The 23023-nt window shown below is 59.1% G+C and overlaps 1 protein-coding gene across 2 annotated transcripts in view; it reads left to right on the top strand.

The window, feature by feature from the left end:
- Positions 1 to 16477, top strand: part of CACNA1I (calcium voltage-gated channel subunit alpha1 I) — a 113364-nt gene extending 96887 nt beyond the window's left edge. For both annotated transcript variants that reach the window (XM_045866866.3, XM_064590580.1), the window contains 14 exons: positions 1550 to 1639; positions 2216 to 2408; positions 2974 to 3125; positions 4404 to 4513; positions 5113 to 5246; positions 6153 to 6223; positions 9019 to 9097; positions 9788 to 9909; positions 10308 to 10646; positions 10870 to 11016; positions 11411 to 11533; positions 13100 to 13265; positions 14490 to 14689; positions 15619 to 16477. In XM_045866866.3, coding sequence (XP_045722822.2) covers positions 1550 to 1639; positions 2216 to 2408; positions 2974 to 3125; positions 4404 to 4513; positions 5113 to 5246; positions 6153 to 6223; positions 9019 to 9097; positions 9788 to 9909; positions 10308 to 10646; positions 10870 to 11016; positions 11411 to 11533; positions 13100 to 13265; positions 14490 to 14689; positions 15619 to 16260 — 2568 coding nt within the window. In that variant the 3' untranslated portion in view covers positions 16261 to 16477. The remainder of the gene's footprint in view (positions 1 to 1549; positions 1640 to 2215; positions 2409 to 2973; positions 3126 to 4403; positions 4514 to 5112; positions 5247 to 6152; positions 6224 to 9018; positions 9098 to 9787; positions 9910 to 10307; positions 10647 to 10869; positions 11017 to 11410; positions 11534 to 13099; positions 13266 to 14489; positions 14690 to 15618) is intronic.
- Positions 16478 to 23023: the final 6546 nt, after the last annotated feature.

Genomic DNA, 23023 nt, shown 5'->3' with positions numbered 1-23023 from the left:
ATGGGGCCATAGAGAAGCAACGAGTGGAAAGGGAAAAGGGGGTCAGGACCTGGGACACAGGAGCTCCCCTAGCCCCTGCAGATTTTCCAGAAGCAGTGCCTTTCAAGTTGTTAACGACTCAATGGTTGATAAAACAGAGGTTTTTTAAAAAAAGATATTCCAGGAAGCTGAGGGAAAGCCTGTGGGGACAGTTCATGAGCTTGTTCTCGACTCCCTGAGCTCAGTGCCAGGCCCCGGGCCCTGTTCCCATGGAGCATCCCTAGCCCTTTCCCATTCTGGGCATGCTCAATGCCAGGCTGACACCCCTGGAGCCAGAAGTAAGGTGTCCTCAGCGTGCATATGGGGGAGTTACAGCACGGCCCAGAGCCTTTGGCTGCTTGCTGGGCCACTCAGGAAAGTTCCAGTGTCTGCAGTTCGGTGCCCTCATCTGTAAATGGGGAAGTGATAGCAGCTATATGCTTCCCTGGCCCAGGCTCTGCACTTCAGGCCTCTGTGATCCCAGGGCCCACAGGAACATTTGCCCCTTGGCATGTGAAGGCTTCGTGTCCCTCCCTGGCCACGAGGGCTCCCTCTGTGTCCCTTGCTCTGACCTCGCCCTGGGCCTGAGCCCTTTCCAGGCAGCCCTCAGCACCATTCCCACCTGGAAGGGAAGAGGAGGAGTCTGTGCCTTGGGGGATGGGAAGTAGGGGCCCTTGCGGGGCAGGAGACCCATCCCAGAACCCCATTTCCCTGCCCAGGGCCCTGGGCCACAACAAATGAGCAAGTGTGTTGGAAGTATGGGGGAACTTCTGGAATGGGGTGTGTGAGCTCTGGTCAACCGCTGGTGGCCGGGGCTCTGCAAGAACGGGTGATGGTGCCGTCCAGCTCAGGAAACCTTTATTGAGTACCTGCTGTGTGCGAGGCACTGTGACATTGCTGAAGGACCAGCCCGTAGTCCTGTTGAGGGGACGTGAGCGTGCCTTGGCCTGCCATCTGTGTAGGAGCCGTGGCTGGTGTCTCCTGGGCATTGCTTCCAGTTAAAGTCTCACACTAGTGAGGGTAATTATTGCCATTTACAGACAAGGAAACTGGGGCCCAGAGAAGTTGAGGAACTTGCCCTGCGTCACCCAGCCAGTGAGTGGCAGAGCTTGGGCGGTGCCTAGGGCTCCTGATTTCTCTCGTAAGCTCCTGTTTTCAGGTGCTAGAGGCTTGCTTGGGGTGAGGATGGCAGGGCCCCTCATGTTTGTCAGCAACCTTCTAGTTTAAAGTGTTAGTAGACCTGGACGTCAGGCACTTAAGCATTAGCTAGCTACATTCTGTGCGTGAGGGGACAAGAGCTCACGAATTTTCTCAAATTAATTTTCAGAGCTGAACCCAGGACTCCTGGTCTAGTGCTCATTCACCTGCAGCAGTGTCTGCAGGGTATATGGCAGGCACATAGTAGGTCCTCAGGAACGGTTTGTTGTCATTCTCAGGGAAGGTCTCTTTGTCTCTCTGCCTCCCGAAGGCAGAAAGATGGAGAGCTGTCTGCACCTACCACTGCAGGCCCTCCCCTTCCTGTGTCTTCCAGGCCCTGATGTCCCTCTTTGTCCTGGCCTCTAAGGACGGCTGGGTGAACATCATGTACAATGGACTGGACGCTGTCGCTGTGGACCAACAGGTGGGGGTGGGCTGGGGCCAGAGCAGAGGGCAGCGGAGGAGGGACATGGTGTCTCTGGGGCCCAGTTGTCTAAAACTGGCATCAGCAGGACCCAGAGCCCCCGGGGTCTCTCCCTGTCAGCCATGGCCCACCCTTCACCATCCTAGCCTGAATCTTCCACCACTAAGCTGCTCTTAGATAGCATAAGCCATTGTGCCATTTGCTTTGCAAATCCCCCTGCTGTGCAGCGAGAGCATGCTAAGCTGGCTTCTGCATGGAGGGTCAGAGCCTTGTGCGTCTAGAACCAAATGCAGGAGCAGGAGAGGGGCTGAGCCAGTTGGTAGAGGGACAGCAGGGCAGGCCCCCGAGGTGAGAGAGCGCCATGTTCAGGGAGTCTTGTGTTGAGGGCAGGAGGTGGTGGAGGGCTGGAAGGTCAACAGGCCCCTGTGTGTGCCAGGGCTAGGGCTGGAGTTTCACTGAGGGCAGTGGGAGTCAGGGAGGGTGTTACAGCTGGGGTCGGCTTGGGGAGGGGGCTCCCTGAGGCTCAGCATGGCGGTGCCCCGCCCCGCCTGCCTCAGCCCCATCTGCTCCCCGCAGCCCGTGCCCAACCACAACCCCTGGATGCTGCTCTACTTCATCTCCTTCCTGCTCATCGTCAGCTTCTTCGTGCTCAACATGTTTGTGGGCGTCGTGGTGGAGAACTTCCACAAGTGCCGGCAGCACCAGGAGGCCGAGGAGGCTCGGCGGCGAGAGGAGAAACGGCTGAGGCGCCTGGAGAAGAAGCGCCGGAGTGAGTGGGCAGCTGCGGAGGGCAGGCCTCCCCGGCCGCCCGCCCTGTCTGCGCCCGGTCCTCCCGGTGCCGCGGCCCAGCCTGGGTCTGCCCCCAGCCTCTGGGCCTCCGGGGCTGGAAGGGAACAGAGGGTCGATCCTGGGCAGAATCTCCCTGTCCAGGTGACCTGATGCCCTGTTGCTGTCCACCAAGTCCACTGGTGACTCCCTGGTGGCTCAGTTCAGCTGAGGGCAAAGGCCTGGATGCGGAGCCCTGAGCTGTGGGACCCCCTGTCTTCCCCCCAACAGACCCAGAGCCCCTGCCTTGGGCGTGTTTGGGGTAGATGGGGACAGTCATTGTCCTGCCCTCCCCCACCTCCTACCACATTCCCTTGTGTGCGCCGCCCCCCCCACTGGCTGGGCAGAGGAGACCTAAATCTGACTCTCAGGGCCTGGGGTGTTCTGACATCTCTCCCCTTGCTTCCTCCCTCCCCTGTGCTATTCCCCCCTTGTGCTCTGTTCCCCCACCTGGGCCCCAACCCTCTGTGGTCTGTGCCTCCCCCTCCTCCGCCCGCATCCCCCTGCAGAGGCCCAGCGGCTGCCCTACTATGCCACCTATTGTCCCACCCGGCTGCTCATCCATTCCATGTGTACCAGCCACTACCTGGACATCTTCATCACCTTCATCATCTGCCTCAATGTGGTCACCATGTCCCTGGAGCATTACAATCAGCCCACGGTGAGCCCTGGGCCCAGCCCCAGCCTGAGGTCACATGGTAGGGTTGGGTCCTCAGCAGGACCCAGGGAAAGGGTGAGGCAGGAGGGTCTGAGCAGCACCCCCATTAGGGTCCCTGTGCCCAGGAAGCCCATGGCCTGGTAGGACAAATGAGAGAAAGGGAAATGTCACTTGTTCCAGGTGAGTGGGGAGTTGACATTTGGGCCCAGCCTTGAACATGGGTTCCAGTGGCAGTGGTGTGTGCAACGTGACTCTGAAAGACATGCTACAAATATTAATATTAATTAATTACTACAAATGTTAACTCTAATGCTCACAGCAACCAAAGATGGGGGAGGAGCCTTTCTACAGATTTTGTAGAGGAAGAAACTGAGGCTCAGAGGAAATATGCTGCCCAGATTACTCAGCCTACAAGTAGCAGAGCCAGGACTGGAACTCAGATTTGCCTTCAAGGCCTACCATGTGGCCTCCACTACTGCCTGGGCATGTGGAGCCTGGGGGAGGGGCATTCCTGTGGCAGGACCAGTGGAGGCAAACACTGGCCTGGGGAAGAACGACCAGTTCCCAGTGAGTTGCCAGCAGCGCTTGTGAGGGGCATGTGAGGAGCATCTAGGGACCAGTGCATTCTAAAAGTCTCAACATATTGGAGCTGGGGAGACGAAGTGTGAAGCTGAGCCTCCAGGTGAGGAATTGGTATCTTATTTTAAATGACAGGAGAGGTATATTATACATGCAGGGAAAAGGAAGGCAACCATTAGCAGAAGAACAGTAATTGTAGAACTTCCAAATTAACATGAAGAAGTAGAGTAACAACACCAAGTATTTCTTGTGTGCCCAGCACTGGACTATTACCTCACTTAATTTGTACAGCAACACTTTGACGTAGGTACTGTTATCATCCCCCATTTATAGATTTGGGAACTAAATCTCAGAGAGGTCAAGTGACTTGCCCAAGGTCACATAGTGAATAGGGAGTATGTACTGGACCAGGATTCATAGCTAAGCAGCCTGGTTCCTAACCATGACCCCTAACCATTACTTCATACTGCCTCCAAAGAGGGGTAACTGGACCAAATCAGCAGAAATAAGAAAGAAGAAATAGTGATGTAAAACAAATAGTACACGCTAATTAAAATGGAGAAAATAAAAGCAGATATAGAAACCATTGTACTAAATGTGGATGGACTAAATTCTCCCCTTAAAAGGCAGAGACTTTCTGAGTGGAGGAAGGTGGGGGGCAGGTCATGGGGTCTGGATCATGCTTCTCTTTGCCCTCCACAGTCCCTGGAGACAGCCCTCAAGTACTGCAACTACATGTTCACCACTGTGTTTGTGCTGGAGGCTGTGCTGAAGCTGGTAGCGTTTGGGCTGAGGCGCTTCTTCAAGGATCGGTGAGCAGCTTGGCTGGGCTAGGACAGCATGGAGTGGGCTGCAGGATGGGGAAGCAGTCCTGACCCCTGGGGAAGCCTGGAACCGCTGGAGGAGGGGACCCAATAAGTGGGCACTGACGGCCAGGGGCCCCCAGGTGCTGCCTACAGCTCTGAACAGGAAGTGATTATGGTCCCACCTGATGGATGCAGGGCACACTCCCATGTCTCTTCAGCTCATCTCTCATGGGTCCTCTGTAATCCACAGGCAAAACAGGGCATGTTCAGAGAAGATGGACTAGCCCAAGGCCACACGGAGGCAGCAGCTGGCTCAGGATTCCAATCTAGAAGTCATAGCTTATTCCTCCTCCCCTGTAGGAGGCCAGAGATGTTTATTTAGCCTGGTCAGCCTCTTGCTTGAGGGATTGGAGGCTGTGAGGGTGCAGAGAGGGAGCCAGAGCCAGTGGGGTCTGGTGGGGCTAGTAGGGAGGGTGACCACACATCCCCGTGGGCCACAGCAGGAGGGTGGAGAGCTGGGAAGCTCCTCCCAACCTAGGCATTTCTAAACCAGAGTGCCCCTCACCCTGCCTCCTACTCCTGCCCTCCTCTGCCTGGCTGAGCAGGTGGAACCAGCTGGACCTGGCCATCGTGCTGCTGTCGGTCATGGGCATCACGCTGGAGGAGATTGAGATCAACGCAGCACTGCCCATCAATCCCACCATCATCCGCATCATGCGGGTTTTGCGCATCGCCCGGGGTGAGGGGCAAGGGTGATGGGGTGGGGACAGGCAGGGGCGGGATGGGACTCCAGGAGTGGGGTGGGGGGCAGGCAGAGGGAGAGGCCTGTAGGCATATAGGCATGATGGGCTTCCTGCTGAGTAGGGAGAACAGCACCCAGGAGGAGCACACACCAGCCACCACACACTCTTGCCCCATGTGTACACATTCACGCGCCCTTGTCCACAGACCACTCGGTATAGCACACTGCACCCCCGCCTCCTTATAACACCATGACCCATGTGGACCAGTCTCAGGTTGGGATGAAAGGAACTCAGGGCAGCTGGGAAGACACCGGGAAGTGACTCTAGTTCCTCATGGGCATGTGTCCAACACTGGCTGGGATGCACAGTCCTCAATGTTTCTTATAACCTTCGCTTCCCCCAGAAGCTCCCTCCTCACCCCGAAGGTGGGCCTACACTCCTTTCACAAACCTCCCGCCTCATTGCTGGCCCGGGTGCCTCTTGCTCTCTTGCTCTCTTGCTCTCTTGCTCCTCCACCTGCAACAGCTTCAAGCCTCCAGGTTCCCAGGTGGGGAAGGTGTGGAGAAATTCAGCTTGGAACACTGGGGCCCTCTTTAGCCAGAGGGAAGGGACAGATGTAGGCACTTGGGTACTTTGGCCTTATCGCGGTGAATTATGTGCTCACGGGCATACTTTGGTCCCACTGTGCGCGTGTGCCCTCCTCCTCTCGGACACCCGCACCTCGTGCATGCATGTCTGTGCACCCCCTTGTTCAGCAGCACCCATGTTCTTACGGCATGGCATCACCGAGCTGTCCCCTTTGCTCACATGCTCCCCCGGCTTCTCCCTTTTCCTCCTCACTTATGCACACGCACACCCCAACTGCCCTGGGCTGAGTGGGCCGGGCTGGGTCTCGCCCACAGTGCTGAAGCTGTTGAAAATGGCCACGGGGATGCGGGCCCTGCTGGACACGGTGGTGCAAGCTCTGCCCCAGGTAAGAAGTCCTCCTTCCGGCGGCCCGCCTGGCTGTCACTGGTGTCTCACAGGTCCTGACGTCCGTTCTCCAGCCTGCCCAGAGCTGGGGCTGAATCCTGTCTCCAGAGACATGGTTTGAGCCCGGGGCTGTGACAGAGGGAAAGGGCCCCCTCTGCCTCTTTCTTCCCGACTTTAAGTGCTCACAGTGCCTGCTCTCTGAGCTGGCCCTGAGCTGGGCTCTGAGGACCCCTATCCGGCCCTCAGGAGTCTCCAGGCTAGTGGGAAGGATAGATGCCTCCGGGCAATGTGGGGAGGATGGGAGGGGTCCTGACACTCCTTGGGGAAATCAGGGAACAAGACAGGGGACTCGAGCTTGACTTTGTAGGGTGGCTTGGCAGAAGGAGGTGGTGATGTGAATGGGAGGTTCAGATATGACCTGTTTGGTGGGGATAGGATGAGACCCTGACCTGGGTGGAAACCCTAGGAAGTAGGAAAGCACCCCCCTCCCCACCCCCATCCCACTGGCCAGTGGAAGGGAGAGAGGATCCGGGCCATAGAGGGTGCATCTTTCATCCTCCTGGGAAATCCGCAATCCCAGTCCTCCCCTCCCCCACTGTCCTGACTCTGTAGGGCTCCCCTTCTCCCTCCCCTCAGGGTGGCCTCTGCTCTGAGGTGAATCTCATACACATTCATTTTTTCATTGATGACTCATCTAGTCTCCAGGAATTTTAGGCATCTTAAAATAAAGGGCATGAATCCAGCATGATAAAAATGAGGATAAAAGATTAACAGCCCTGGTAAGGTGGAAGCAAAGCTCATTCTCTCGGGGACATGGGCTAAGGATGCTAGCGAGTTCCACTCTTGCTGTGAGCGTCCCAGCAGCCTCCTTACAAAGGGAAAGCGACACGGCTCTCGTCAGGTCTGGAGGGAAAGCAAGCAGGGGTGTTCATTCAAAAAGACGTGGTTCTTCCTAACATGAAATCCGTTCGGAGGAATCTGTCACACGGAGATGCCCAGGAGGTCTCAGCTTCAAGTAGGAAACAGGATAATAATTATAATCACATCACTTCAAGAGATGTGCATGCCAAGTACTATGTAGCATGGGGGACTTACCCTCAAAATCTGTTAGCTGTCATATGGACATTGGACATTTTCTCCATTCTGGGTGAAGTGCTATGAAAATGACACTTCCCACCAGGATCTGCCCCCTGCAGAGGGAGGAGGCAACAAGGAAGGCTTCTCAGAGGAGGTGACTTGTGACCTGGGCTTTGAGGGTGGGGCAGAGGCATTTACCAGGTGAAGACAGAGAAAGAGTCTTCCCTGCAGGGGGAACGAAATATGCGAATGGAGTCTGATTTCTGCGTGGCTGGAGTCTGGGGTGGGAAGATTGGGCTGGGAGGGAGTCCACGGGTCTAGGTCACAAAGGGCTTCGATGTCAGGACAGCAAACTCGGGCTTTATCCTGTGGGCAGCGGGCATCATCAGTGGGAAGCAAGGCCTCAAGCAGAGCTGCCTTTTAGGAGTGGGTTGCAAGAGAGGTTGGAGGCAGGGAGGCTCTGGGAGATGCTGAGGGTGGAAGGAGGGACTGATGGGGAAGCTGAGGTCCATCCTGGTTAAGAAGCGCTGCTCACCGGCCCTGCAGAGGGTGGGAAGCTGACCTGAGGGCCAGGGCCATGCTCACTCCTTTGTTTTGTAGGTGCTCAGTAAGTGCTTGTACCGTTAATGAGCAGAGCATCTTTTAATTAGTCAGACACTATTGGTATGATTGTCAACAGCTCAGAAGGAAATCCTCCTCTGGAGCAGAGAAGCATTAGGAGGTTGTGGTTAATATGGTTTACTTTCTTTTTTTTAAAATTTTTATTGTTATGTTAATCACCATACATTACATCATTAGTTTTAGATGTAGTGGTCCATGATTCATTGTTTGTGCATAGCACCCAGTGCTAACATGGTTTACTTTTCAACAATTAATGCAAACCCTCAGCTGATCCTATTCATGCAGGCCTTCTGAGGGTTCCAGGAGTTATTCCATTTCTAGGGCAAGAATATGCTCGAGCTTTATCTTATCCATAGCATGAGTTACAGGCGGTCTTCTGTGTATGGATGGATTTGAAGTAGGTTTATAATCTGGGACATTTTGTTCCCACAGGAGCCGTGGGACGGGGGTGGCTGGGTTTGCAGGAAGCTTCTGAGGCTCACAATCCTGCGTGAGTCCTCTGCTCACTTCCCTCCGTGGCCAGGCCGCGAGCTGGCCGGAGGAGGCAGGTCCGACTTAATCCAGCCATGTCCCTCCTCTCAAGGACTTCTCAGCCCAGCAGAGGACGGTGACAGGGACCCACAGGTCACACTCCCATTGTCAGACTGCCTCCCGGAGGGATCCAGGCAGGCTTTGTGGAGAAAGCAGCACTGTTGCTGAGAGCCCCCTCCCTCGCTCTCTGCATTCATTCGTGGGACGTGGCCTACCACACTCTTGTGTGGAGGAGCGATTGTGCTCATGGGGTCAGCCTGCTGCGTTTGAATCCCAGTCCTCCCACTTACTAGCTGTGTGACCTCGGGCAAGTCACTTCACCACTCAGTGTGTGTCTTTCTCATCTCGAGAATGGGGTAACATGTAGTTCATAGATCGTTGTGTGGAGTGAGCAAGCTCATGAATCAGAAGTGCTTGAAACCGGTGGCTCAGGGGAAAGGCTCTACCCGCATTTTGTTATTCTGTGCCATGTGCTGGACCTGGCCTACCTCGGGGGGCCGCTGCGGGGTAGCAGCCCTGGGCACAAAGCCTGACCCTCAGGCTGGCCCCACCCACTCTCCCCCACAGGTGGGCAACCTGGGTCTTCTCTTCATGCTGCTCTTCTTTATCTACGCCGCCCTGGGCGTGGAGCTGTTTGGGAAGCTGGGTGAGTGACTCCCCAAGCAGGCCTGGGCTGGCGAGGGGGTGGACGGGGCCTGGAGGAGGGTCTTAGCAGGGTGGGGAGGCTGGAGACACCGGTAGAGGGTCACATCAGGGTCTCTGTATTGGGGAGATGCCCCCACAGCAGGCCCGTGTGGTGATGGAGGGGTGACCCTCAGCCATCGGCGTCCTCCGCCGGGATGGGTAGTAGCTTTTGAGAGATGCTAGCCCGGGTCCACCTGCATGTGGTAGGCCTGTGCAGCAGACCCCAGCTGTCTGACCTCCCCAGGATGCCCCCCTCTGGCCCCATGTGTCAGTGCCTGCCCTGAGCCAGCACCGCCCCAGCGAGCAGAGCGGGCAGGGCACAGGCTGAGGGCAACACAGCCCATGCTGAGCCAGCCCTGCACAGGGTTGGTTTCAGAAAGCCAGGCTCTCTTGGGGGCTGGTCCTCACCCCTGCATCCTTCCTCTCAGGACCTGATACACGAGTGAGGGGAGGAGCCAGGCTTGCCAGAGTCTGAGCGCCAGCTTGTGTGTCCCTCCCTGAGCCTCAGTTTCTCCATCTGTGGGCTGAGCACAGTCCACACGCACCTCCAAGGGTTGGGGATCCTGAGATGAGGCTGGGAGGCCCCTGGTGCAGGGCGGGTCGGGCGGGGGTCTCTGCAGTGGGACAGGGCTGACCTCTTCTCGCCTTTCAGTCTGCAATGATGAGAACCCATGTGAGGGCATGAGCCGGCATGCCACCTTTGAGAACTTCGGCATGGCCTTCCTCACGCTCTTCCAGGTCTCCACCGGCGACAACTGGAATGGGATCATGAAGGTACCCGTGGGCAGGCTGGGGAGGGAGCAAGCAGGCTGGGTTCTGGGGTCCAGGGTCCTGACTGCTCGGGCTCCCGCCCAGCGCTCTACTGCACACGGGAGGGGATGCCCAGGGACCTGCCTGGGGCTCTGAAGCCCAGCGAGGTGGAGATGAGCCCAGAAAGCGTCCTCTGTCGACCCCTAACTGCCGCTCTGGGATCAGTGCTCGGATTCTTGGGGCCCCGCCCAGGGTCAGAGGGGAACTTGGGGCCCACAGCCCAGGGCCAGGGGTTGCAGGCCCCGCTCCTCCCCGCGCAGCCGAGGCTCCCTGGCTGTGTGTGGCCCACAGCCCGGCCGGGGCAGGGCGGGGCTCACGGAGGGCAGAGACGAGCCCCTCACTGAGCCTCGGCCCGGGCGCAGGACACGTTGCGGGACTGCACCCACGATGAGCGCAGCTGCCTGAGCAGCCTGCAGTTTGTGTCGCCGCTCTACTTCGTCAGCTTCGTGCTCACGGCCCAGTTCGTGCTCATCAACGTGGTGGTGGCCGTGCTCATGAAGCACCTGGACGACAGCAACAAGGAGGCCCAGGAGGACGCCGAGATGGACGCCGAGCTGGAGCTCGAGATGGCCCATGGTCTGGGTCCCAGCCCGCGGCCGCCCGCCAGCTCCCCGGGGGCACCTGGCCGGAGCCCGGGCGGGGCGGGCGGCGGGGGCGACGCCGAGGGCCGCCCGTGCCGGCGCTGCTACTCTCCGGCCCAGGTGGGCAGGGGTGCAGAGGGCGGCACCACGGGGCTGAAGGGGCAGCCGGGCGTCCGAGGCCTCAGGCAGAGACCTGGGTCGTTTTGGGCCCCGCCCTGCGCAGCTCCGTCGCAGGTTGAAGGGGTGACCCTGTGACGAGGGGCTTGGGCCCCGCCCACCCCGCAGGCCCCCCCGGACCCGGCCGATAATCCCGCCTGTCCCCACCCCGTCCCCGTCCGCCTAGGAGAACCTGTGGCTGGACAGCGTCTCTTTAATCATCAAGGACTCCTTGGAGGGGGAGCTGACCATCATTGACAACCTGTCTGGCTCCATCTTCCATCACTACTCCTCGCCCGCCGGCTGTGAGAAGTGTCACCACGACAAGCAAGAGGTAATGGCGGCCTCGGAGGGAGCTGGCGCCTCGTGGCAGGGGCAGCGTGATGCCTGGTAGGGGCCAGCCCAAGGGAAGAGCCTGGGCCAACTTGACCAACGCTGTTTAGCTCCGAGGAGCGCTGGGCCTGGGGGCAAGTGGACCAGCTTGGGAGGTCATAGTCCACGGCAATGAGGCTGCCCTCGGGCCCAGCCCCGGCCTAGCACTGTGCTGACTGACGCCATCGTGTTGTCCCCGACCCCCTGTCCAGACGGGGCCCCCTGTGCGTGGTGGCATAGTGTCCGTGCTCAGCAGATCTGTGCCCCTCTAACCACCTGCCTGTGTCTTCCTGGAGGACCAGGCCTGCCCCATCCCAGCCCCCGGGGTGACCTGAGGCGGCCACCTCTCCCTGCAGGTGCAGCTGGCCGAGACGGAGGCCTTCTCCCTGAACTCAGACAAGTCCTCCTCCATCCTGCTGGGCGATGACCTGAGTCTTGAGGACCCCACAGCCTGCCCACTCGGCCGCAAAGACAGCAGGGTGAGCGGTCCCAGTGGGCTAGTGGGGCTGTCCTTGTAGGCTGACACTGCTTCTTCGCAGGGCACCAAAATTTAAGCGGCACCTGCTGTGTGGCGCGCTCTTCTCTCTTGTTGGTCAGATGAGGGCAGTGGGGCTCAGAGAGGTGGAGTGATTGACCTGAAGTCGTGCAGCAACAGGCCCAGCCAGGGCCCCAGTCATGGCATTCAGTGGCCTCAGCCACTCCTTGTTTCTTTGGATATTTTTTATCCATTTAATGGGGGTTGTCCCAAGCAGGACAAACTCATGGTGGGGTGGGGTGGGGGGGCTCGAGGCTGAAGAGAATGGTGGACAGTGGCACTAGATGCAAGCACCTACGGTGTGCCAGTCACTTGCACTCAGTGTGTCTGTCCCCCCCTGTTGGCGTTAGGGATGATTTGGCCCCATTCAGCACCCAAGTAAATGCGGGCTCTGAGGCGAGAAGCGGCTTGCTCACCTCACACAGCTGGAATGGCAGAACAGGGAGGCCAGCCCTGGGGCTGGTCCCCAAGCTCTGCCCCTGAGGTGGGCCGTCTCAGGAGGCCTGGAGACCTGGAAGGGCCACTGTGTTCACGTGGCAGACTTAGGCAGTCTGGGCACATGGCAGACTGCGTCTCCCGCTGGGCTGGTGACCTCAAGGCCAAGAGGAGCTGTGGAGGGGGAGGGCACTGCCTGGCCTGAGGTAGGGATGCGGTGGCCCTGCCCGTGAGAGCCTCTTTCCCCTAGACTGCAGGGCAGCCTGGGTCTGGCACCACTGTCCCCAGGGTTGTCCTCCATCAGTCCCCTCCCTGCCCTCTGCATCCCCTCCCTAACAGCTGGTAGCCCCTGTAACCCCCCTCCCAGCCCCTTCCTGCCTCTCCCTGCACCCCTGTGCTCTCCCACACAGGAGGTTGGCATGCACCGTTTCTGGGGCCTGGTTGGGCCTCAGCAGGTGTAGTCGGGTTTTATTCTAGACTCAGAGAGCAAGTCATGGGGGTCCATCTGCCTTGGAAGGGGGCCCTGAGGCAGCTCTGGAGGAGTTTGCTGGGCAGGGGTCACCTTGGGCTGCAGGGCTGAGGAAAGGCTGGGCCCCGGGAGTGCCGGAAGGACTGCCAGGCAGCTTTGGGGTGCCAGATCCAGGAAGGAGGGCTTACTCTCTCATTTATGGTTGTGGATGCCGTGGCTCAGCAAAAGGAAGGGAACTGCCCACCATCCTGCTCACAGGGAGGCCCCTGCCGCCGCTCTACCTGTCTGCTGATACCTTCACCAACCTGGACTTGACTTTCGCACTGGGCCTGGGTCTGTACCAGGCACTTGGCTACAGAGACAAGGAAGACCCTTGGGATCTCAGGGCCAAGCGAGGAGTGAGCAGGAAACTGCAACCTGCCTGGGACATCAGAGAGGGCTTCCTGGAGGTGGGGCCCTTTCACTTGGGTTTTGGAAGAGGACCATTGTTCGCCAGGTGGGAGAGGCGAGGAGAAGGCCATCTTGGACAATGAGAGTGGCCCGAGCAAAGGGCTGTGGAGCAGGGACATAAAGCCCACCACCCTAACCCGCCTCCCTTTCCTACAGGGTGAGCCAGACACACCTGAGCCCATGCACACAGGAGAGGTGGGCGAATGCTTCTTCCCTTTGTCTGACACGGCCGCCTCATCGGATCCTGAGACCTTCCTGTGGGGGAGGGAGGCGGTCCCGTCCAACCCCGTCCGGTCCTGGCTGAAACAGGAGAGCAGCCGAGGTGAGGGGGGAGCCCCCACCAGCTCCCCACAGCCCCGATCTCTGGCGGAGGGGAGCTGAGGGGCTGGCTGAGTGTTTTTCTTAGTATCTCTGCCCAGACAATTGTATTGAGTCCAGAAAGAACCAGATGGTTAACGGACAATAAAAGATGGGACTCTCAGGTCTGATATAACGATGATAAAAGATCAAGAGCCAGATAATACCAAGAGGTGAGATAATAATTATCTAGCAAGCTGGTCTAGTGGGAGATTCATGCTGAACTCCTGGGAGCTGCGGTGAAAAGGGAAACGGATCACACAGAGCTCTCATTAAGCAGAAGGAAAGCTGCCAAATTATTGTGGTATTTTTCTAGAGCTGAATTTGAGAGGTGTTTATCCCACAGGTCCTCATACAAGCGTCTGATTCTGAACAACAGAAAGCCTGTTGTAAAATGTCCTGAAATTTACCCTTCGGCCCTGCCCTCAGCACCCTGTGTTCGTGCTTTGGGCTTGTGGCTGGGCTGTGGGCAGAGGACAGAGGACCTAGTTCCCTTGTTCGTCACTCGGGCTCACCTTCACCTCCAGTCCTCTTGGAGGGTGATGGGAATCTAGTTCCATAGCAGTGGCTGGGGAGAGCAGAGAGATGAGCTTAGCAGTAGAGAGACCTCCCAAGACCCTGAGCCCACCCCAGGTACTTTCTGGAAGGCCTGGCATTGAGCGCCTTCCAGGAGCTGGGGGTGGAGTGGCTTTTCTAAGGACTCTCCCTAAAGCCAATGGCCTTGGTGGCTGAGGTGCCAAGACCCCCGACTTCCTGGACCAGAGTCAGGGCGCAGGACCCAAGAGCCATTCTGATTGAATAAAATCCCATCCTCTTAATTAACCATTCATTTGTGTATTCCTTAAATAATAAGACGACAAAGAACAGGAACCCCTCCTCCCCCCCGCTGGGGACGTTCAAGCTATCCAGCCTGGGGTCCCTGTTTCAAAAAGGAAGGAACTCAGGGGTCCTTGAACCTGGGTCCACTGGCCCCAAAAGCTTGCCTTTGCCCAGTGGCCAGGAATCAGAGTGGCTGGCTCAGTCTTTCTTTCTGGCTTTCGCAATGGAGACACCAACTCTCAGACACGGAGACTTAGCCACGGTTCCACAGCCAATTTGTTAGGAAGCCCTCTGCTTGCTGGCTTGAACGCACCCACCAGGGGCCCACCAGCCGGAGCCCCCTCCCCAACCCCCTCTTCTCCCTCCCCAGCTGCACCCCCGAGGCCCTTCTCCCCGGATGCCTCCAGCCCGCTCCTGCCCATGCCTGCAGAGTTCTTCCATCCTGCTGTGTCTGCCAGCCAGAAAGGGCAGGAGAAGGGCCCTGGCGCTGGGACCCTCCCCAAGATCGCCCTGCAGGGCTCCTGGGCATCCCTGCGGTCGCCGAGTGTCAACTGCAGCCTCCTCAGGCAGGTATGGGCACCTCCCCGTCTCCAGGAGCTTTCCTGCTGGGGGACATCTGAGTGGGGCCTTGATGTCCAGCTGGAGATGGAGGGGCAGGTCTGGGGGATGGGATGTCTGGCCTACAGGGCCCCCAATACTGCACCGGCCAGGGCTGCCTCCTGGGCATGCAGAGGGCATGGAGCGCAGAGCAGAAAGGCCACGCAGAGCCAACAGCCCCACGCTGTGGGTGGGGTACCAGGACTCAGGGAGAAGCAGGAGCTACCCCAGTTCCCACCGTATGGCGGAAGCAGAGCTGGGCCCAGAGCTAGTCCAACTCCTGGTCCCAGCTCTGTGCCAGGCTCGGAGGCTGCCGCGGGCAACAGAATACAAAGTCCCCGTCTCACGGCTTACAGTATACTGTTCAGTGTATGTGTTGCAGGGGTGTGAGAGGAGAGATGGTAAGCCGAAATAAATGCCTAAAAAGCATAGTCTATTTGAGAGTGATACATGCTAGGGAGAACATTGACCCGGGAAGGGGCTATGCGGGGAGCAGTTCAAGGCGCTGGGAAGGCAGTGAGGGGTGAGGTACAGGGATGTCTGGGGAAGAGATGTCCAGGCAGCAGTGGCCGGGGCTGGGGGGTCCTGGGGGGAGGGGGACAAGGGGGAGGCTGGTGGGAAGAACGGCCCCAGAGGGTTGGAATGGGGTCCTCAGGCCACCGTGTGAGCGTTGAAGTGAGACCACCGCGGCAGTGACCCCCGTGAGGGCCACCCAGAAGCTCGGCCGGGCGGTGGTGTCCTGGAGGGGAGAAGCAGTGCGGCCCTGGGTGTGTTCTGAAGGGAGCTCCTGAGGGGTCGGAGGGGCTGCATGTGCCCGTGTCTCTGGGAGGGGCAGCCTGCCCCAGCGGCGGGGCGGGACCGGGGGACACCCACCCGCCCGCCGCCCCCCTCCCCCGCCCCAGGCCACAGGGAGCGACACGTCGCTGGAGGCCAGCCGCAGCAGCTCGGCGGGCAGCCTGCAGACCACGCTGGAGGACAGCCTGACCCTGAGCGACAGCCCCCGGCGCGCCCTGGGGCCCCCCGCCCCCGCCCTGGGCCCCCGGGCCGGCCTGTCGCCCGCCGCCCGCCGCCGCCTCAGCCTGCGGGGCCGGGGCCTGTTCAGCCTGCGCGGCCTGCGGGCGCAGCAGCGCAGCCACAGCAGCGGGGGCTCCACCAGCCCGGGCTGCACCCACCACGACTCCATGGACCCCTCGGACGAGGAGGGCGCGGGCGGCCGCGGCGGGGGCGCGCGCGGCGGGGGCGCGGGCAGCGAGCACTCGGAGACGCTCAGCAGCCTGTCACTCACGTCCCTGTTCGGCCCGCCGCCCCCGCCGTCGGGGCTCACGCCCGCCCGCAGGTTCAGCAGCACCAGCAGCCTGGCCGCCGGCGCCGGCCCGGGCCCCGGCCGCCCGCGCGCCCCCGCCCGGCCCCGCGGCCTGGCCCGGAGCCCCTCCTGGGCCGCGGACCGCAGCAAGGACGCGGGCGGCGCCCCGACGGCGCCCGAGCCGCAGCCGGCCCCGGGAGAGCTGCAGCCGGGGGACGCGGCGCGCAAGAGGAAGAGATGAAGGCTGCGGGGGCCCGGCCGGACGCCCCGTCTCACCTTCTTTTACCTCAGGAGCCAGGGGCGCAGGCAGCAATACTTCGGCCACGACCTGGGCGTCGCGCAGGGGGCCAGCCAGCGCCGGGCCGCCGAGAGGGTGGGCTTGAGCAGGGTCTGGGTTAGCCGAGGCTCGGCCGTGGCCCCGGCCGTGGCCCCCAGCCGTGGCCCTTCCCGTGCATATACATACACATATATATATGCATATATAGAGAGAGAGACAGACATATATATTTATTTTTTTTACTGAGAGCTTATGATTTCCAGAAAGTGCTAAAGTTGGGTGTGTGTGTGTGGGGGGGTGCGGGCTGGTTCCCCCACAGGGCTTTCGCCTGATGCTTAGGACCCAGGCCAGACCTACCCTAGGGCAGATGGTCCAGCTGGGGTGTCAGCAGCTGAGCTCTTTGGTATCTCCCCTGGGCTGGGAGTACCTTGGGAGATGCTCTCAGGCCTCTGAAGTTCCCGTGGCTGGGGAGACAGGCTCAGAAAAGGTGAAATTCAGGGTGCGTTTTTTATTTTTTTTTCTTCCCAAAACGCCGCTAAGATCCTCCCCCCACGTTTGGGGGTGTCTGTCTTGTTCCTGACTGTCTAGTTGTTGTGAACAGTCTTTTGTAGATGCCCCAGAGCACACTCTTAGTCAACCAGTTAGATGTCTTTCTTTAGGAAAATCAGGGGTGAATAGTCATAATTTCTTAGGGCAGGGGTGGGGGTGGAGGGCAACTCCAAGGCTGGGCAGGGGGCTCAGCCAGTGGGCAGGGCATTTCCAGGGGTGGGGCGTCTGCCATGGCTTTGCCCCCTAGGGAAGCTGAGGGCAGGCAGGAGGCAGGAGGAGAGAGGAAGGGTAAAGGGTATGGAGCAGGGCATGCAGATGCTTGGAAGTCAAGAGCACCCGCCTGGTCCGTGCTGGCCAGGCTGCCCTGTGGGCGCCCTGGGCTAATGCGGTGGTGGTGGTTACTTACCCCCTTTATCCTCCAGGTGGGCTCTGAGCCATGGTCATTCCGGGAGGTCGTGCTCCCCGCTGGCCCCTGCGAAGCTCTGCCCCTTCCAGTGGAGTTCAGGGGAAAGCAGACTCAACAGATTCTAAGCAGGGGTGGGGGTACCTGCTTAGCCCTGGGACCAGCCTCGCTCCCCTGCCCCCACCGCTTTCCCAAGCTGCAGATCAGGTTTCACTCTAGCAGTGCTTCCCAAACGGGTTCACAGATGGGTATTTTTTCTTTGAATAGTTATGCATTTATTTCAGTATTTATTACAAAATAAACAGTACATTGAACCCGTGATTTCACAGACCTTGCTTAGGTCAAGGGGAAGTCTTCAAAAGTGAGCGGATTTCAGGTCACTCTAAAGAAGTGGTAGAGGCGGTCCGCAGGCAAGTGGAGTCCTGGGGTGGGGCATGCTGCAAGTTTGGGAGGCGCTACACTTTCAGCAATAACCGGGCCCTTTGCCTTTGTGAGATCTTCTCTGATGGCTTCAGTGGGGCCCTGCAGAGGGGGCCTCATCCTCGTTCCCAAACCCTGACCTTAAAGAACTTGCCTTCGGGCTAGGCTGGCGAGTGGTCCTGGGGGGGTTGGTTGCTTGCATGGGCTCCGGGTACCTTCTGGGCGCTTGGGGCCTGGGCACTGCGGCGGAGGGAGGAGGCAGCGAGTGACTCAGGCTTTGTGGTCTGCAGAGCCCTGCCCTCCGGAGCTGGTGCGGGCAGTGGGGAAGGGTGAGCAGGCCCACTTCCCACACGAGGAAATTGAGGCCTGGAGAGGTTGAAGTGGCCAGCTCAGGATGCCTCAGTGCCCTGGAGTTCTGCAGGGGGCCAGAACCTGGGTATGTGGGGTATGAAAAAGTGCACCCAGTGGTCAGAAGGAGTGGGGTCAGAAGGCGAAAGCTGCGTGTGGGTCTGCTGGCACCATGGAGCTGGGCCAGCGTGGTGGCCAGACCTGTATCAGCCGTTGAACCTCTGGAGCTCGGCTCTCCTCCCCTAGAAGTGCGGATGGTGGGCCGCTGTGTGGATACCAAGGTGATGCCCGAGCCCTGAGCTCCCTCCCGGGTTGGCAGCCGGGAGGGTTGTCAGAGCCCCTCTCTCAGGGAGCGGCTGGACCTGGGGTCCTGTCCTCTAATGCTCCTGGAGGCTCCTCAGCTGGGTCGGGTCCCAAGCTGCCTGCTCCTGCGAGCCTTGTGCTGGCTTCCCTTGCCATGCTGTTTTGGGATGGGGGTGCTCATCCGGGGAAGAAGAGGGCAACGGTAGCCGGGCCTCACCCTCCCTCCCAGCATGGCCCTGGGCCCGAGCCGTCGGGGCTGGAGTGGAAGCCCCATGCACATTAGGTGTGCACGACAGCACGTTCCTGGAGGGACGTGTGTGCTGGAACCCGGAAGAGGGGCATGGGACTTGGAAAGACTGAGTAGAGGACAGATTGGGGTTCAAGGGGTTGGCCTCTGACACCTGTCAATAGTGTCCATTTTCTGGGCCTGGGTGTCCTCTTAATCTGCATGGCAGCCCCAAGCAGTGTGCAATGCTGTTCCAGGCACAGACCAGGGAAGTGACGTTCCGGTGTCACCAGGTGATAGGTGCCTGGGCAGGGAACATACCCTGGTGTGTCCCACATGAAACCATCCCTTTATTCTCAACCTTGTAGCCCCAGAATGAGCAGACGCATGGGGAGGACGGTCTAGGCAAAGGGACTGGCCCCAGCAAAGCCGAGTAGGACACAGCAGGGTGTGTCTAGAGGTGGGAACAGCTGAAGGTAGAGGGAAGCTTGCTCAGGGGAGGGAGGGGCTGTGGTCGTGGGAGAGGGGGCTTATTCCCGGGGGGCTCCAGATGCTGTTCCCAGGCACTGGGCTTTGTTTCTGGGAGCTACAGGAGTTAGGGGGTCAGGGAAGCCGTGGTCGGCTGGCTAGGACAAGCCAAAATGAATGAGGGTTGGCTGAACGGCCCCTCTGCCCTCCTGATCCTGTGACCCGTTCATTGCAAAAGCACAAACGTACCCTAACTCACACAGATGTGGCCCCGGGGAGAGTGGAGAACTCGGTGCGGGCCACCTCAATCCATCTGTTTGCAGCGCTGTACGGAGTGGTGGTTGGTGGGCACCTCGGCGTCTGCACAGATGGACCCGAGACCTGATGGGGCCGTGGCCCACCCCGGCCAAACCCTCTTCCTGGCCCCTGCCCAGCCTTCTTTGCACCTGGCAGCTCCCTAAAGGATGAAGTGTGCACAGTACCAGCCTGTTGGCCTGTCTTCCTCCCAGATCCTTCCCCTGGGGCCTTTGTTTCTAGGGCCGCCTCCGGCCCTCTTTGCTGCTCTGTGTAAGGGCTTGGAGTCTTAGAAGCTGCTCTTTAGCCCAGATACACGTACTCTTTTTGTCTTTGTGCAATAATCAGTGTTCTTGGTGGAGACTGGGCTTGGCTAGGGCCTGGGAAGGAGGCAGAGGCTGCCGCCTCCAGGAAGTCCTCAGCCCAGCCCCACCGCCGTGACTATCGCACTCAGAGTGGCTGTACAGTTTCTGTGGTGTGAACGAACTTCCCTCCTAGTTCCTGACGGCGCTGGTCCCTGCTGGCCCAGATGGCCCGGGCATGGAGAAACCAAGTGGTAGCTGCCACCATGTGGTTTGGAATAAAGACAAAAACCCAGAAGCCTATTGCAGAAATTTTCCGTGTGCCTGTACCGTTCTTTCTTTTGCAGGGTGGGTGCTGAGCTGGGGGTTTCCTGGGATGGGTGGGTGAGAGGTTCTCCATCATGCTCAAGCTGTGGGGCTTAGGGTGTCTGGCACCTAGAAAAATAGCCCATGGGAGGGTCTTCTTGGGGCTGAGGTCTGCTGGACTGGGGAAGAGGCAGAGCCTGGCTCTCACGCTCGGGTTCGCTAGCTAAGATGCTGGGCCTGTGTGGGAGGGTCACACAGGAGTAGTAATCGACTCACTTTTGGCACTGCTAACCGAATTCATTTTGTGGGCATTATTAGCATTCTCTTGGCTGCAAAGGACAAAAGCCCAACTTGAATGAGCTTAAGAATAAAAGAAAAAAAGAGCCAGAGAGAGAGAGAGAGAAAGAAGGAAAAAAGAGAGGAGAGGAAGAAACAAGAAGGAAACAATTTAGTGGTTCAAGAGATGGTGTTGGTTTCAGGTATAGTTGGATCAAGTGCTCCAACTATGTTACTAGGACACAGTCTCTCTTCACCTCTTGGATCTGCTTCCTTCTACATTTACTCCCCTCCTCTCCTAGTGGCCTCTGGCAGCCCAGGCTCAGGGCGTGTCTACCCCGATGAATGAAAGCTTCCCTCTCTGACAGTCCGCCCAAGTCCATGGACTCTCATCAGTTGACTTGGGTATGTGCCATGGAGTTGCCACATTCTGATCGGCCAGGCCTGAACTCTGGGATCCAAGGATGAGGGTGACGCACCTGCCTAAGAGCAGGAAAAGGACAAACTGCCCGAGGAATATTGCTGTGCGCTTGCTGGGAGGAGGGAATACATGGGGCCTGGGCTTTTGTCCCTGGGAAGGGCCGCTGTCAATCCTGCCTTCCTACGTGAGGCAAGAAGCCCAGAGAGGTCCAGATGTTGGGCATCAAAAGGCTGTGAGAGCAGAACAGCCAAGCTGGTGGCTGGAGGGCCTGCCTATCCCCACCAGTCTCGTCTGAGACTCTCGTCACCTTTTCCCCCTTATGTGTCCTTTCTCTCCTCCTCAGGGGCATGGCTGGGCAGGGACATGGGGACCTCAGGATCAGGTATGAGCTCCAGTGCCGCACCTCCATCCCTGAGACCCCGCCCACTCTGAGCCAAGGCCACCCTTTGTCCTCTCACCCCCGTGCTCCCTGTCCTCGCCTAGTGATCCCTTTCTGGCGGCTGCTGCCACTCTTGGAGCTAATCGGGAAATCACCATCCAGGTTCCTCAGAGGGACGCGGACACTCCGCTCCAGGCGAGTGCCATCCTGCTCAGAGCCCTGGGCTTTCCTGCTCCGGGTGTCTCAGGGGGATGCCTTAGAGGCTTTTCTACCAGGGCGGGGGGGGGGGGGCATCTGCCTCCCTGTAGACAAAGCAGTGGGGTGTTGGGAGAGAGGCTAGAGCTGGAGGCTCGCGCACGCCCAGCATGTGCACCTGCTGCAGTCCCCGGATCCGTGACAGCAGGCCTGGCCCCAGCTCCTGGGCTGCCTGCCCTCATCCAGACGGGGATCGTACCCCCATTTTCATATGAGAAAGCAGGGCAGGGCAGGCCCTCTACAGAGCAGGCCAGGGCCCGAGTCCAAGTGTGGCCCGGGCCTGTCTGAACCATGTGGCCCTGGGCCAGCCAGCTACCCACCTGAGCCTCTCATTCCTCACCTGTGACGCCTGGTTTCGCTGCCCAGCTGGGGATCTGAGCCCAAGAGCTCCCCGTGGAGCCCTGGCTCCTGGGGAGACCCCCTGGTTCCAGCCCCTCCTCTCCCAGCCCCTTGAGACAGAGCTGCTGGACTCCCCCACCTGGCACCTCAGACTCCACGTATCCCAAACCCTGGCTGCCAGCCAGGTCTGCCCTCCGCTGTCCTTTCCCAGGCCTTTCCCTCCCTCTGAGGACCACCCGTGTGCTGCCCACCCCGTACCTCTACCCCCAGCCCAGGCCTCTCTCTGCCTGTCACCCTGCCCGGCTGCCTGCCAGAGGGAGGGGCCAGGTCTGGGTCAGGAGAGGCAGGTGTGTAGGGCCCCACTCAGCTGACAGACCAGAGGCCTCCAGCATGTCCTGGCTTTGTTCCCTCCACTTAATCCTTGTGAGGATGACAAGGTGACTAACAGCAGCTCGTGGGTCCTGAGCCAGCTGGGCGCTGGGGCCATGGACAAGATCCCAGTGTGGCCCTGCCTCGGTCGTTCCTTCTACATGGGCCCTGCCCACGGTGCCCAGACCCCACTGTTGGGGGACACAGGCCTCCTGGTGGTTGCCCCTTGGCTGAGTGAGCATCCGCTTTACTCTCTCTGTCCCAACTCTGTCTAAACACTGCCTTGGCCCTGAACGCCTGAGCCTCTACCCAGTGCTCTGTAGGACCAGGCCCACCCACTAGCCTCACCTGTTTCCTTTCTCCCCTTCCCCTGGCTAACTCTCACTTACCCCTTCAGGCCTCATCTCAAATGTCACTTCTTCCAGGAAGCCTCCCCTGCTGCTCTATGGCTTTGTCTGTTTCCTGACTGAGTCCCAGCCGCAAGGCAATGACCACAGTCCCTCCTCCCAGCCCAGAGCTTGGTGCCAGGCTGAGCCTCAGCAAATGTCAGCTACATGCTTATGTTCTGGGAGCAGAAGAGATTTTGAAAACCAGCTAAACCCTTCCTTCATTCTCTACCAAGTGAGGCGCAGAGAGACAGAATGGTATGCTCTGGGTCACACAGGGAGGCGGTGCCAGGGGTGACCGTCACCTGTATGACCCCGGCTCCCTCCAGAGCTGCTGGGGCCCTGGGGAGCCGAGCGCTGCTTTGTTTTCCTCTCCCTTACCCGTTAGTAATGGAATTAAAAGCAAGTTGCTGCCAAGGAGAGAGAATGACTTAAAAACAACAACAACCCAAGAACATTTTAAGGGAATGAAAAACTTCAGCCATCAGCACTTTTTACTTCGACGTGAATTCATGAATTTTAACCAATAGGCACTGGCACGTTAGGTATTAATGTGTGTACCATTATGCAAAACCACTCTCACGGCTGTGATGAAAATTAGATTCTGACTCGGTGGTGGTGCTCCAGGAGGGAGGCCTCCTCTGGTTTCCAGCGCTGTGACCTCGGATTGCCGTTGCCATGGG

This window comes from Mirounga angustirostris, unplaced genomic scaffold (genome assembly GCF_029215605.1).
Source record: "Mirounga angustirostris isolate CCGP_5_RB_7025 unplaced genomic scaffold, mMirAng1.0.hap1 SCAF_5, whole genome shotgun sequence".
NCBI classification, from domain to species: Eukaryota; Metazoa; Chordata; class Mammalia; order Carnivora; family Phocidae; genus Mirounga; species Mirounga angustirostris.
This window is presented reverse-complemented; position numbering and strand designations above follow the sequence as displayed.